The 14,991-nt window shown below is 33.1% G+C and overlaps 1 protein-coding gene across 12 annotated transcripts in view; it reads left to right on the top strand.

The window, feature by feature from the left end:
* Nucleotides 1-2,168: 2,168 nt before the first annotated feature.
* The window catches only part of LOC111056003 (transmembrane protein 268), a 47,817-nt gene continuing 34,994 nt past the window's right edge, over nucleotides 2,169-14,991 (top strand). For 6 of the 12 annotated variants that reach the window (XR_005571002.1, XR_005571001.1, XM_039425424.1 and 3 more), the window contains exons 1-2: nucleotides 2,171-2,412; nucleotides 14,388-14,536. Coding sequence is in view for 9 of the 12 variants with exons in the window: in XM_039425424.1 (XP_039281358.1) it covers nucleotides 14,404-14,536 (133 nt within the window). In the remaining 3 variants the exon portion in view is untranslated. Of the gene's footprint in view, nucleotides 2,413-14,387; nucleotides 14,537-14,991 lie in introns of all 12 variants that reach the window. The other 6 variants (XR_005571000.1, XM_039425417.1, XM_039425418.1 and 3 more) reach the window with 2 other exon arrangements.

Consider the following 14,991-nt stretch of genomic DNA (forward strand, 5'->3'; position numbering starts at 1 on the left):
AGAAATGTTGCTTGTATTTTTATATATTTGTATGAAGGTGGATAATTTTTCATAAACTTTGGTTTATAGAGAGCTTTCAGTTTTAGAATTACAATTTAGAATGTAGTTTTATAGTTAATTAAAATTCAGTTTTAATTTTCAATTGCAATTTAGTTTCTTAGTAATGTTTTTCATTGCATAGGAACTGGAACTTGAGATACATGATTAGACCAGTCCAGAAGAACTATGAAATTATTATGGATGAAGATTCCGAACTATGAATTTTTCTAGCAATCATTTTTCGTATGACTATTGTCATACTAAATATCTTGCCATATTAAAAAAATGTGATGCCCCCAAAGTCTTGATATGAGACAATTTATAAAACTCCATATCTTAAGAAAATATATATCAAGTTTGTAATAATATGCTCCAAATATCACACATTGTGCCAGCCACTTTTGGTCTCACATTTTCAGACTAATTCAAATAGCTTGATACAGCAGTGGGAATCTGAAAAATAGAGAAGTTCTACCTAAAAGTGAATTTCCATTACCTACTTTTCAAAAACTCTTGGAAAAGATGAATACGGCAGTCTTCAAATGAAATTTTAGTTTTAAAGACAGTAGGTATATCACCAGTTCTGTTGAATGAAGTTTTGAAAGAGAAAATGCCAATGGAGCCAACCCAAGCATCGGATGAATCATGAATATCTTCAATAATTATTATCGTTGACCATCTGAGAAGAAGGTTTTTGTAATTACCGTACTTGTAATTGATTGGGAAGATGGAAAATGAATTCCTGTGGTGTGAGTACTGCTCACTTGGTAACTTATAGTATACTTGAGAATTAAGTGTAAGAGAGGGCCGACTGCGCCTTAACTTCACTCTCTAGGAAAAATTAATAAGGCAGTCATTCTATTCTGTAGAGATCCCACTGGAAGCCTTGAAGCAATTGTCATTTTAATCTGGAGTCATCCAAGAACTCCTTCATGGAATTGTAATTCTTTCTCAGTAAATGGACCTTAGAGGATTTCCAGAAATTCACAGGACATCTTTATCCAAGGGAAGCTTGGTGTGCACCCTGCTTGCAACGTTTCTAACACTAGACAAGGATAGAAAAAGTGCAGGAGGAGTGTTTCAATGGAGCAGCTGATAGAAACATTACTCAGACTGATTCATTATGGAAAAGGATTATCAAAAGGTGCTGATGATCCAGAAATCCATAGCCAGACCCAGAAAATATTATATTTATTTATTCACCAATAGTATTCACAAGGTTGAGTTGGATAAAAATGTGAAGTTTCATCTCTATATTTAATAATTTCAATTCTTGGGTACGGTAGTTGGCCAGGTAGTGTTGAGTTTATATCCGTGGAAAAGTTTGAGCTAAGACAAAAAAAAATTCAACTAAAATTTAACATTATTTTTTCCAATTCAATTTAAAAATGTCTTAATGATGAGGAAAAGTTGTTCAAATCTAAGTTTGTGTAAACTTCAAACTTATATTAGTCTTGAGTCGTACACAATGACAAATGAATGCTCTTTTTAATTATTATCAACAAATATTTATTAGGGTAGGGCTTAGTTATTGAACATGAATAAAAATATTGACCCCCTCAATTAACAATAATGCTCGAATTTTTATGCTAGTCGTTATACCTTCCAAAAATCATTGTGTAGAAGTGGCCATTAGACCTCCCAAAAATTATTGTATTCTATAAAGTTGAAATAATAATTAAGAAGGTTGCTATTTCAAATCCAACGCCCTTAGGGCTTTACAGAAATATTAATGAAATCATTTTATAGAGAGTGGTCTGGCGCAAGAATGGTATATAGACTATCATGTTAGTCCTAAGGCTATTACACTATCCTAAGGTCTGGCGTAGAGCTCTCTGTATACACGCAGGGGTTTTCAGTTAATTTTCCTAGTTGACAAAATCTCCACCTGCAGCTCTGTACAAAGCTACACTTTCAAGTACATTAATCTCTCTAACTTTCAGAACAGAGAATTGTCTTGTAACTTGTTAGATTATTTGTATGAGGTGCGCCTTGAGCCCTTTCTTGTCAGTGTGAATCGCACTTAGCCAATCCATGGTGTAACTATATCTATAGTGTAACACAGTTCATTGAATGTTGCATGCTCTGTCCACTGTGTATACATCTATACAATTATTTACGTGTGAGGTGCGCGGTATGCATTGCTCAGGTGTCGTCTTGTGTCTGTGTTGGTTGGTCATGACATATTTTTGTTGAATGTTGAACATTCCCTTGTATGTATGTGTGTGAGGAAAGGGTGTTACCATAGGCCTTAGTTTGTAACTCATGGCATTTCATTTATATATTTTAGCTGCAATTTATTATGAATAATTATTTACCTGTTCAATCGTATGTTGTGGTTGCATTTCACCTGTATTCTTCTCATATGAAGAGGTAAGTTGCGTATCCATTTTACGATATGACATAGCCTATCAATGTTTCAATAGGTTAGCAATGTCTTATCTTTTGCAAGCTTCAAAAAGATATTATTTTATTTACTTTACAAGAATAGGCTACTGTAAATGAGGTTATTATTTTAAGTTTCTGGTTGAATAAAATTAAAGTTTTCAATGAAGCTATCAATACTATTGACGGGCATTTGACATTTTAATAAAAACAATACGGTACGTACGGTACCGTATGTAGGTACAGTAATGTATTATGAGTTTATCTTTGGATCATCCTATTATGTCAATTTGTTATTCTTATCGTAACCATGCTCGCAATTTTTTAAAAATTTGAGCGTCCGAACATGCCTGTAGTACTTACGTAAACTACAGAAGTCTTTTAATCCAAGAGTTTAAGTAGGTAACTTTGTTGCAGGTTACTAAAATTCCTGAAAACTTTTTGGATGTAGCTTAAACTGTACTCTATTTATATAATATTTATTTATTCAGATTATAAATGACTCTAATGTCTTAATACTAATAGCATTGATAGGTAAAGTACTAAGGCAATCCTTGTGTTAAGCTCCTCTCAATCAGCCACCGAGTTATTATTTTCTTGAAGGTACCGAACGGAGCAGTCTGAAGCTAAGCAAGCAAACAATTAAACATCTTCATTGCCAATGGCAAGAAATAGAAATGGTTATGTTGTATTGGCTCTTCCTATGGTATTGTGTACTTGAACCTGTCCTCACTGTAAAGAATTCTTGATGAATTTTTACGCATAGGAGAGATGCCAGAATAAACGGTCTGTAGGTCCAAACGGCGGAAAATGAATTTACAGTGAGCGTTGAAGTCACTATACTTCATTGATCTCAGAGCTTTCTTCTGCAGCAGTTGGATGTCCTTCACGTGAGCCGAGTGTCCCCAGACCAGGGGATGGATGTGGCTATTGAATACTGAATGATACAACATCAAAAGGTGCCGAATGCCAAGCCGAATTCTCATTTTTTTGATGATATATGATACTCTTCATAGCTTCTTGGATACTGTGCATATTTACTGCTCCCAGCTAGGTTGATTGTCAATATTGAAGCCCAGAAGAGTAACTGGTGCAGCATTTATACTGTATTTAAAATAAGGATTATAAAAATAAGATTGGAAGGAGATAGAAGAAAAAAAGTAAAAGTAAATTCACATGTAATTTGTTGGTGGGGAGTCCCTTGCGGGAAGGTTCCACCTCGCTTGAATATATAATTTAAGCCGTCAATGAGCCTTACTACTGTCATAATTCAGCCGAGACCAACAGTTTAACGTCCCCATCACGGGAGTGATCTGGTTAAAAACTTTTGGTAATGAGAGGGTTTGAACAGGGTGTCCACGGGGCAGAAAATCCAGGAATCGTACGTGAATTCCATTTGGGCGGGAAATGTACTGGAATTTTGTCGACACTTCTGTCAACTAGCTAATTGTACATTATTTAAGAACAGAGTTGAAATTTAGCCGGTGGATGAGTGGTGTATTAGTGATGGGTGATGCAGGTTGGTGTATCGATGTGGCGTTTTATAAATATCGTGTATCGATAGGTTCTATCGGAACAAGTAGGTTTTCTTTCGAGCAAATCAAAGTAAATCAAATCACACATGTTTTCAGAACCTAAAATGTTCTGTTTAATAATAGTCTAATCAATGTAGACATGAATAAGTGGGTGTGCCTGCAATATAAAATAATACTGTAGTTCTGATTTTTAAATATATTGTATGGATACATAAGAGAAGTCCAGAACCAATTTTTGCATGAAAAATTTCTTTGTGCTAGATATAGAATGGCTCAAACACCTCGCATTTTCGGTTCATTTTACAGTTTTCAGCTATTTCCGCCAAATCCATTCATCGGACAGTAAAATTTGCTCTCCCATTTTTATGATTATAAAATTCTTAATAAAATGAGATCGTCTGGAGCTCTCTATATCTAATGTGTACTGAGTTACAAAAACGAGTCAAATTTTAATGAATTTTAGTTTTTAATCAACAATATCTTCCGATTGCCAAAATTCAAATGTATAATTCAAAATCTCTCTGGGTGTAATTTTGTGCGCTCTACCCGTCCTCAGATTCAAGAGCACAAAATTACGTCCAGAGGGATTTTGAATTCTACATTTGGATTGTGACAATCGGAAAATAGGCTATTGGAAATTTTGCATGCAAAAATTGGTTCTAGACTTCTCTAATGTATCCATACAGTATATTAATAATAATAATAATAATAATAATAATAATAATAATAATAATAATAATATCGAGTGACCTGGCTGGCTCAGGATATTATTATTATTATACAGTATATTGAAAAATCAGAAGTACAATATATATTGCAAACACCAATGTTACAGAGTCTGTATGATAAGTAACCGGACTGACCTCAGGAATTTTTTTATTGGCAAAGTATGTACAATATCTCTTTAGAAATCTTCAAAGTAGTCCTCATTAGAGTTGATAACACGCTGATACTGGATTTTCCAATCCCTGAACGCTTCCTGGAAGTCGGCAACCTCTATGCTGTCTAGAGCCCTCGTCGTAGCACGTTGAACGTTTTCCAGAGTCCCGAACCGCGTCCCCTTAAGTTTTCTCTTTATCTTGGGGAACAAAAAGAAGAAGTCCGGTGGTGCCATATCGGGCTGTAAGAAGGATGTGGCTACGTTACCCTCGACTGTTTGGCCAACTGCTGCTCGGTGACGAGCAGGCAGGTGTGCGACGGAGCATTGTCGTGATGGAGGATCCACGAATCGGCAATCCCCGGACGGACTGATGAACCCGGGAGGTTAGTTTACAGATTGGCCGGGTGGTACAAACTCTTTGTGAACGGCCAGTACTACAGAGAGGTGCTCCGTCGACTAACCTTCCGGGTATATACCAGTAGTGGCTATTCGAAATACAGTGTAGGCCTACAGTTATAATCGTATAATGGTGCCACATTTTTATGAAAAACATACTTGTGCACTTTTGAAATTGTTATTTAAGAATATTACATTTTTCCAAAAGGATCCGCTTTCTTAGTAACCCAACCCATACAACCCCCCCCCCCTACTATATTTTCTCACATATTAATCATGTGTTTTAACCAGCGAGGAAAACTGGGAAAAACGTGAAATATACGGGAATTTTCTGAGCCTGATTCAGTGGACACCCTGTTGAACCCGGGATCTCTATGCTGCTACGCAAGCACCCTATCCACTAGCCACTAATCACTCCAATAGAGGAAAGAAAAATAAATAGAAAAAAATTAATAAAAAGATGAGGATGAAGTACAACCAAGGAATGGTAGATGAAGAAAACAAGCGGAAGATGAAAGTAGCAAAATGCTCAATAGAAACATTGAGGGTGAAGAATAGAAGAAGAAGAAGTAGAGATAAAAATGTGGAACCGGTGGCAGAGTGAGAGAGGGACGACCAAGCCTTCTCCATCAGACAGCAGACATGTTTGTTGCAACTCAAGCCGATCATTAGCAACAAAAATTATTCCTGGCAATAAGATATTCTAACCCGATTGTATTTTAAGACATTCGTCTTAAAAGATGTATTCCGATGAGTATGTGATTTTCTTGTGTTGTTTGAAAAAAATGAGAAACTGAGTTCATCCCTTAAATCAGGGATTGGCAATATCAATAAAACTGTATGCGAATTACTCCAAATTCCAGTGGTGAAACTAACGTGATGTGATTGACTGTAAATTCGTAATGGAGCACATCACAGTATGTTATTGGAAAGTAACCAAACTTTTTTTCTGAAACAACAATTATTATCAAACTCTACAAAAACTCTTAAAACTTCTTGAAATACTAACCTTGCAAATTCATAAACCAACGGTTTTATTCGAGGAGTGGATTGCTTCGTCTGTGTATAGCATTTGAATATTAATGTAGCCTATTTTAAAATTCAATTATTTTAAATTTTTGTAATATGGTAACCTACTCAGAACAAAGGCTGGTTAAAGAAAAGGATAGTAAATAGGTAAAAATAAACAAGAACAATAATGCTCGGGTCAAGGATTCAAGAAGTATTGGAATAAATTGAATTGAATAGTATTGATGAGCATTGATTTAATTAAATTGATATAATTATTTAAGATTTAATTGATTTAATGAGTAATTAATAGTATTGATAGTATTGATGAACAAATAAGACACTAAGGCCCGGTTGCACAACAACCGGTTAAATTTTAACCTTGATTAATTTTACTAGAACTAATCAGAGAAACCTCCTTTTCGAAAGAGCCTTCTCTGATTGGTTCTCGTGGAATTAATCACGGTTAAAATTTAACCGGCTGTTGTGAAAGCGGCACAAAGTTTTAAATAATTCAATCATCCTGCTAATCTAAATAATTTCTCATTATAAAAGATTCTCATCACGTCAAGGTATTTATCAATAGCAAAAATATTGTGAAAGCTCTCAGGTTGATATTTATTACAGCTTTTCATAATATCATATTCTTGAACGTTTTTAAAAATATTTGCTTCCAATTCTTTAGTACGTATCATGCAAGAAAAGTATACAGTGCTATCATAGAGAAACGATAGCATAAGTAGATATCCCATGGTATAGGGCGTTTATGTCGCAACTTTTACTGTTATCCCAAGCCGATAGTTCACGTAGTTCTTTCCTATGCAGCTATGTGACGCTGGTAGTCTCTCAAATTGTGCCATTCATACACTATCACCCAGTAAAAATTTACAATAATCGACAGTAATCGGCTTGAGATAACAGTAAAAGTTGCGACATAAATTCCCTATACCATGGGATATCTACTTACGCTATTGTTTCTCTATGGTGCTATATACTATCCTTGCATATCATGCACTCTATACACAGTACAGTATTTCAATCTGAGAATGGAATTATTCAAGCACCTTTTTACCTGTGTGAAAATCACGAAACACATTTTCTATGTCATGTTGTAATAATTCAGTTTTGTAGCTATCATAAATAGTTTAAAGTGATAGTACGGGTTTCAAGTAACGGGGGAAATTAGAGCCGCCTTCAAGAAAGCTGTGAACAATCTCAAGTGTATAATAAAAAGGGCATATTATTTGAAGTATAATGCTGGGAATAAATTGTAGAAACTGTTTGTAACATTAAGTTATTAATGCGGGTGATGATCTCATAATAAAACTGGGCTTAGTTTGAAGACGCAGTCCAATTTTGTTGCCTTTCAAGGAAATCCTTCTATTTCAAGTAAACTCTAAAACGAGAAATAAAGTTCATTTATTTTTTCATTCATTTTCACATTACATCAAGTTTTTGAGTTTCATTCATATGATTGGTGACATGTCAGTATTACTAAATCTAGTTCTATTTTTATTTGATCTTTGATCTGTTGTTAGCTTATTAATAGCAATCGATTTTTTGCATCCCGCAAAGAGTTTGTCTGATAGGCATTTCACTGTAAAATCAAATTTAAATATTTCAAATTTATCCCCCTCTTAGAATTGCAAACTCGATTTCATAGCTACTCTAATAAAAATGTGTTTTATTTATTGCCGGTTTCAAGATAGACAAAACCTCATAAAAATCAACTTTCCTCTATGTACAAGTCATTACATGAATGATTCACTTTGCTAATGAGTGAAAAATAGATAAGCGTACAACTCACTAGTTAAAAATGCAATAACCAGAGTGGTTTGCGTGATGCAATTTGAGTCTAACAGTGAACACGGAAAATATATCTTGATAAAGGTGAATAACACTAATTCTAATACGGATCAACTTATCATGTTCTCTTGTGATACCATCAATTTTAGATCCATGTGTATAGTAGAAAAATGCTTTCACTTCCATGAAAATTATCATTCAAAACCAATTGAATTGATATTAGTCAAATTTTCCTGGTTCACACTATGAATTATCTAGAATGAATATTATTAATATTCATTCCATAGAATATCAAGTTTAGTAAAAGAATAAGAATCAAGTTTTAGTAAAAGATAACTTTTATTACTTCTTATTGTGAATAACATTGAAACTTCTTGCGTATAAAATAATTAGTATTATAATAATTAACACTCACTCATAACTCATAGGGGCTGATGTCAAAAGAAATTGTGATAGTGAGGAAGAAAATAATACAGATTTTAAGCAACGGGATAGAGCTTGACGCCAACACATTTATTACTGGGATTTATTACCTATATTCAGTACAACATTATTACATTTTATTTGACGATTCTAATTCACATCACAGACGTAGAAAATTAAGAAATTAACAAGTAATTTATAATATTTATTAATTAGATAAATTCTGTAGAATATAAATTCATCATTTTGTATCCATACAATAATACTGTAATATCACTGTGAATTCAATGAAATAATACTTCCCGTGCAATCTTTTCAAAAACGCCTTCTCTGATTGGTTCTCGTGGAATTAATCATGGTTAAAATTTAACCGGCTTTTGTGCAACCGGTCCTCAATCTATTTATTTTCCGTCTAGAAATACTGATAAAATTTTTAATTTCAACAAAACAGATTCAAATAAAAATTTATATCTACATTTAGATTGCTTGTTTTTGAAGGTTCCTCTCCTCATTTATTTATCCCATCAACGCACTTAACGTTTCTAAACTTGCCTACAGTCATTTTTATGACGCAGTGATAGTAATGCTTTTAATTGACAATTTGCGCTTTTCACTAGAATAGGCTCAGCGTGGAGATGTGGATTGTTGAGCACATTCCCTAACTGATTAACTCTTCATTAAAATGCTTTTGTATGCAATATTTAAGTGCATGTCATGAAATTGAGTCTGTACAGTAATGTATATTTGAAAATCTTGAAATCGAGTTCTCGGCTTCAAATATTTTTCCTATGAAGAATTTCGTAGAGCTTCCTATGAAATTGAATTGATAAATAGGTCAGAAATACATTTGAGTATTTCTTGATACCTCATTGTATAATAGTTTTACATGCTCGTCCACTCACCATTTTACATCAGCAGTTCTAATTATAAATAAATGAAAACCTATTTCAATACATTTTTTTTTCATTACACTCTATCTTGAACAATTGGCTGTTTCAACAAAAGAAACGAATTTAAAATTAAAAGTTTATTGTTATCCTATAATAATTATTCAATTTTGAAAATAAAAGTAGAAATCAAGTTCAAGTGTTTTAGTGATGTCACTTGAGAGGTTTATAAGCTAAAAGTAACTTGAAATAGAAATAACTTTTTATAAGCTAAAAATAACTTGACATTCATTCATAAACATTGAAAGTAAAATGTGAACCAGAAACTGTAGTGAGAGTAATTTATATATAAGCCAGTGTTATCTTATTAATATTACTCTAATACCTTATTTATTTAGCGTATGGTATCTTGTGAAGGTATAGCTTGTTTTAAAAGATAAAATTCATCCTTTGTCATAAATATATTAGAATCGAAGCTTTAATAGCTGCATTGAAGTTATTCAACAATTTACCTACTTTTAAATTTGAACTCTTTAATGGCACAGCAAGCTTCAATAATTTTTAGAAGTTTTTAAATTGATGTCAATTCAAAAACTGTGATTAATTTCAAAATCCATTAATCCTTAATCCTTAATTTTCTTTCATTTCTAGTTTAAATGAACTACATAAGCTTTATAAGCTTTTAAAATGATGTCGATTCAAAACTGCAATTAATTGTAAAATCCATCAATTCTTCATTTTCTCTCATTTCTAGTTGAAATGAACTACATATAGCTGAAAAAACCTTCTAATTCACTTTGTCATTGATTTTTAGCTATTAAATGGCAGAGTTGAATGGAGTGCTTTTGGCGTGGAGGTCTTTGTCATCATCATTCACTGTCTTTCTCATCGATCCCCACACAAAGCATGCTGAACTTGGCTTTGAAACATGTTACTGAATAGAAGATAATAATTTTCAGCTACACACATGCTCACACATTACATACACACGCGTACTTGAAAAGCAAATAGTCATAAAAGCAGGCCCATTCTCATGTTCGAAATCAGTGCTATTCTTTCCGGTTTGAACTTGATTTTCGTCAATAAAGATACCCATCCCCAACTAATGTAGTGCAATCGTTTCAAATCATGTTTTCGTGGGGGGTTGTTTGAGGATAACAATCGCTGTAAAAACAAGTTCAAACTGAATCTGTTTTATCCTCAGGTACTATTATTGACCGAGCGAAGTGAGGTCTAAGATTCAAGTCGACGGTTTGGCATTTCTCTTAATGTTTAAATGTTTATATGTTGCGCATTAACGGCGAAATAGAATAGATTTCCATGAAATTTGACAGGTATGTTCCTTTTTAAATTGCGCGTCGACGTATATACAAGGTTTTTGGAAATTTTGCATTTCAAGGATAATTTATAAAAGGAAAAAGAAGCCTCCTTCATACGCCAATATTAGAGTAAAAAAATCAGACTATAGAATTATTCATCATAAATCAGCTGTTTAGTGGACTATAATACTACCCGTTCAAAAACATCGAACATCTTGAAAATGTATCTTTCCATCAATATGTAGACAGTTGCAGCCAGACCTGATAACAGCGCTCACACTAACATTCCGGGACGACACGTCACGGTACGATAGGACAGAAAGCTCTATGTGTATTTAGGATTTTTTCTAGACATTTTAAATTGATAAATTATTTATTAGTTTTTGAGAAAACAACAACCGGTCAATGTAACTTACTGAGCGCGAGGTCTACTGTTCACAGAACTACTAGTAATTGAAGGTTATCCTAGTACATGGATATCCATAATTGGAAAACCCTTCAATCTTCCGCCTTTTTTTGCACCACTTTCTTTTTATTTTGTTTTAATGTGTATTGTTGTTGTTGTTTGCATGTAGGTATTTTTTTTGTTAATCTCTGTATCAAACTTTTATGTGTGTGTAAAAATAAATGTACTCATGAGTTCGTTTATTATAACACTTTATTAAACTCTTTCGTAACAGCTAGCGTATGCGTACATGAATCCTCACTAAGTCCGTTTTACATGCACCATGAACACAAAAGGCCATACACTAGCTAAAGTGAGGTGCACGTTATAATGGCATTGGAAAAAGATAGGAGAACAATGTTGCCGATCCTCACTGTCTTGTCAATGCCTTTTATAGACGGTAGCTGATACAGGTTTATTAATGTAATATTATTATTAATTCTCGTTTAAAATAATCAATTCTATTTTTTAAGCAAGGACTTATATTTTTCAATAATTTCATAATGAATTTTCATTATCAAGATGAAATATTTTGTTGATTAATTATTAATTCCACATTGTTAAAAGACTATCTGGCAACAGAGCAAAGCGAGAAAGAGATAGCGCTATCCGCATTGTTGAATGATAGACAAGTATAGCAATACCATTGCTAATCAAACACTGCCATTACAACGTGGACCTCACTATAGCATATGCGTACATGAATCCTCTCTATTTCCGTTTTACATGCACCATGAACACAAATAGCCATACACACTAGCCAGTGCCTTATTAATTGTTAATAAGTATGTAACAAACATCTTTCCCATCATTATCTCCACTTTAATGTCTTCTCTACTTTCATTCTTACTTATATATCTCTATACTGTATTACCTTCTATATTTTTACTTTCCATTCCCTATTACCATAGGTAAGGAAAGTATTGCTTTCCAAAAAAATTAAGGTATCACAATTTCTAAATTTCTAAACGTTTCAAGATCCCCTGAGACCAAAAAAGTGGTTTGTGTGTGTGTGTGTGTGTGTGTGTGTGTGTGTGTGTGTGTGTGTGTGTGTGTGTGTGTGGTGTGTGTGTGTGTATGAGTGTATGTGCGTCTGTGTACACGATATCTCATTTCACAATCAACGGAATGGCTTGAAATTTGGAACTTAAGGTCCTTACAACATAACGATCCGACACGAAAAATTTCGATCTAATGCAATTCAATATGGCGGATAAAATAGCGAAAATGTTGTCAAAAACATGGTTTTTCGCGATTTTCTCGAAAACGGCTCCAACGATTTTGATCAAATTTATACCTAAAATAGTCATTGATAAGTTCTATCAACTGCCACAAGTCCCATATCTGTAAAAATTGCAGGAGCTCCGCCTCATCTATGCAAAGTTTGATTTAAGATTCCCAATTATCAGGCCTTTGATACAATTTAAACAAAAAAGTCCAAGTGAAAAAGATAAAGCATGAAAAGCTCTACAATTAACGTTTAGTAACGTTTTCTCCTAAAATTTAAAATAAGCTCGAAATTCTAGGAATTGTTACTATTTCAATTGCAAACTGTTGGCAACTATTGATTCTATTGAATCATTCACTAGGAAGAGATAGCATACTTCGTGTGTCTCCAGCGTTATTAATTGTCCTGTCACCAGCTGGCTTGGATCTTTGAATAGTAGACTTGAGATGCACGAGAACACTAGCGTCAGGTGATGAACGGGAAGGAAAGTTGTGTGAGTGCGCCACACCAGATTTTTCTTCTATAATTAGAATAACTTCTGTTAGTTTTGAGAATTTGTTTTTATTTCCCCATATTATCTTGAACTTGTTTTACATCATCTGTCACAAGAATATATATATCTTTCATAAGAATTAGAGGTTTTCATTTCCTTATTAATTGCTTGAATTTGTTTTACATCACCTACACTTCCAAGAATGATCCGTTCAATAATTTATTGTGAAACACAATAGTGACATATGATATTTATCAAAGTTTCCAAATTAGTTTCATAGAGAAAGCACACACTCGTGTATGATTTCTCCCTGGTAGTATTTTCTTTCTCACTCTTTGGTTCATTTCCTCCATCGCCTCTCTATAACTTACAACATTGATCTTTCCCATTACAACTTGAATACTTTTCATATCTGTATCACGCCTCCTCGCACATATTGTTGTCTAACTTGTAAGATTCGGTTTATTTAATAACTGTAAAACTCACAACACGTACGTAGGACATAATTTTGCAATAAATTATTAATTAAAACAATTCTCCATTACAATTAAATAGAAACACAAATATGTTGTCAAATTCTACACAGTTATATACTTGTGTGGTCACGAAACCATGGTCCTGTACCAAATAAAACAGCGCAGAATTTGACAACATATTTGTGTTTTTATTTAATTATGGAATGGTTCTACAATATTGACAATGACTCAGTCGAATCTCCATTACAAAAAAATATAATATTTCTTATACAAAACTGTGTAATAGAATAATTATTGCTTCAAACTGTTCACTATAATTGATTGTTATTGAAAAATAGCAAATAAATTTCATCTTTTGAACTTCTATAGTGTCTGGTTTCATCCTGCTCGGTCAAGACATTTGGTCATGGTCAAACCGAATAGGCTCTACAAGTTTGAACTAGAATTTATTCAATGTTATTTATCTTCATAGAAATCATGTATGTTCCAGTGCCCTCGTTGTAAAGCGTAGGCGATTTGACCGTGTTCAAATGTCTTTACCGAGCTTGGTGAAACTGAGCATTAGAGTTGTAAAGGAATAGTACTCCTTCCTAAAACTGAATTGTTATTTTTCTACATTCTCAAATAAAACGTCATATTTCCCTTATTATACTGTATTTTTAATTTTTATTTTACATTTAATTTGTTTTTTGTTGAAGTGCGTTTTTTTTCTTGTACCAGAATCACAATAGTATTTTTTCTTTAGGGCTACTTTTGAATGTAAATAAAAATATAAACGTGAGTACCCTTTTTAAATTATATTTTTTATTTTTATTTATTTTCCAATCACTTGAAAATGGCATTAGTAACCGAAACATGTCGTGACGAAATAATTTGAAAAGGGTACTCATATTTATATTTTTATTTATATTCAAAATCACAATATTTATCAAATTATATTTTTATTTTGATTAATGTTTACCTGCTCATGATATTAGTTTGAGAGTAATGGAATTTAATCTAATTGTTGATAATCTTTTTCACTGAATTAATGTATTGTAATATTAATTAAGTATTCGTGTTTTCAGGCTCTAATATAGTGGAATGAGCTCCCCCAGTCCTACAAATGAAGCTGGAAACTCAGCAAGTCCGGCTAAGAAGTGGGTCCAATTCGAAGAAGATGAAAAACTCAAAGCACAATCGGAATCTAAAGGTTCATCATCTAAAGCAGCTGCTGGTATGTGGCCAATTTCCATTTGTGATATTTAAAAAATATTGTCACAACAATTTGTGTTGTCTATAATTTAGATAAGACATTAATTTGTAAACCACGTTTACGATAAGCAAATTTTGATCATTTATAAATGTTAAACTTATCAGGCAGACTGAAATGGGTTGATGATTAAGTTGCCCAAAAATGCATAACAGTTCTGAACTAGATTCTTAGAAGCTTATCTTTTGTTTTTTTATTATGATGTATTTTCTATTAGTCTTCTATTGTTCACTTCCTTGTCAGGGTTAATTATTCACTTAAAATTATTTGTCAGCAAACCCCAGAGTTTTCTCTTAGAGCATTCCATTTTAAGGCTGTGTAAAGGCTAAAAATAAACTTTCTACTGGTGATATTTTTCAAAGTTTTTTGATCTAGGCTATATATATCATCAAGCTCTCAAAATGAAAAAGATTTGTAGG

Source organism: Nilaparvata lugens, chromosome 3, assembly GCF_014356525.2.
Source record: "Nilaparvata lugens isolate BPH chromosome 3, ASM1435652v1, whole genome shotgun sequence".
NCBI classification, from domain to species: domain Eukaryota; kingdom Metazoa; phylum Arthropoda; class Insecta; order Hemiptera; family Delphacidae; genus Nilaparvata; species Nilaparvata lugens.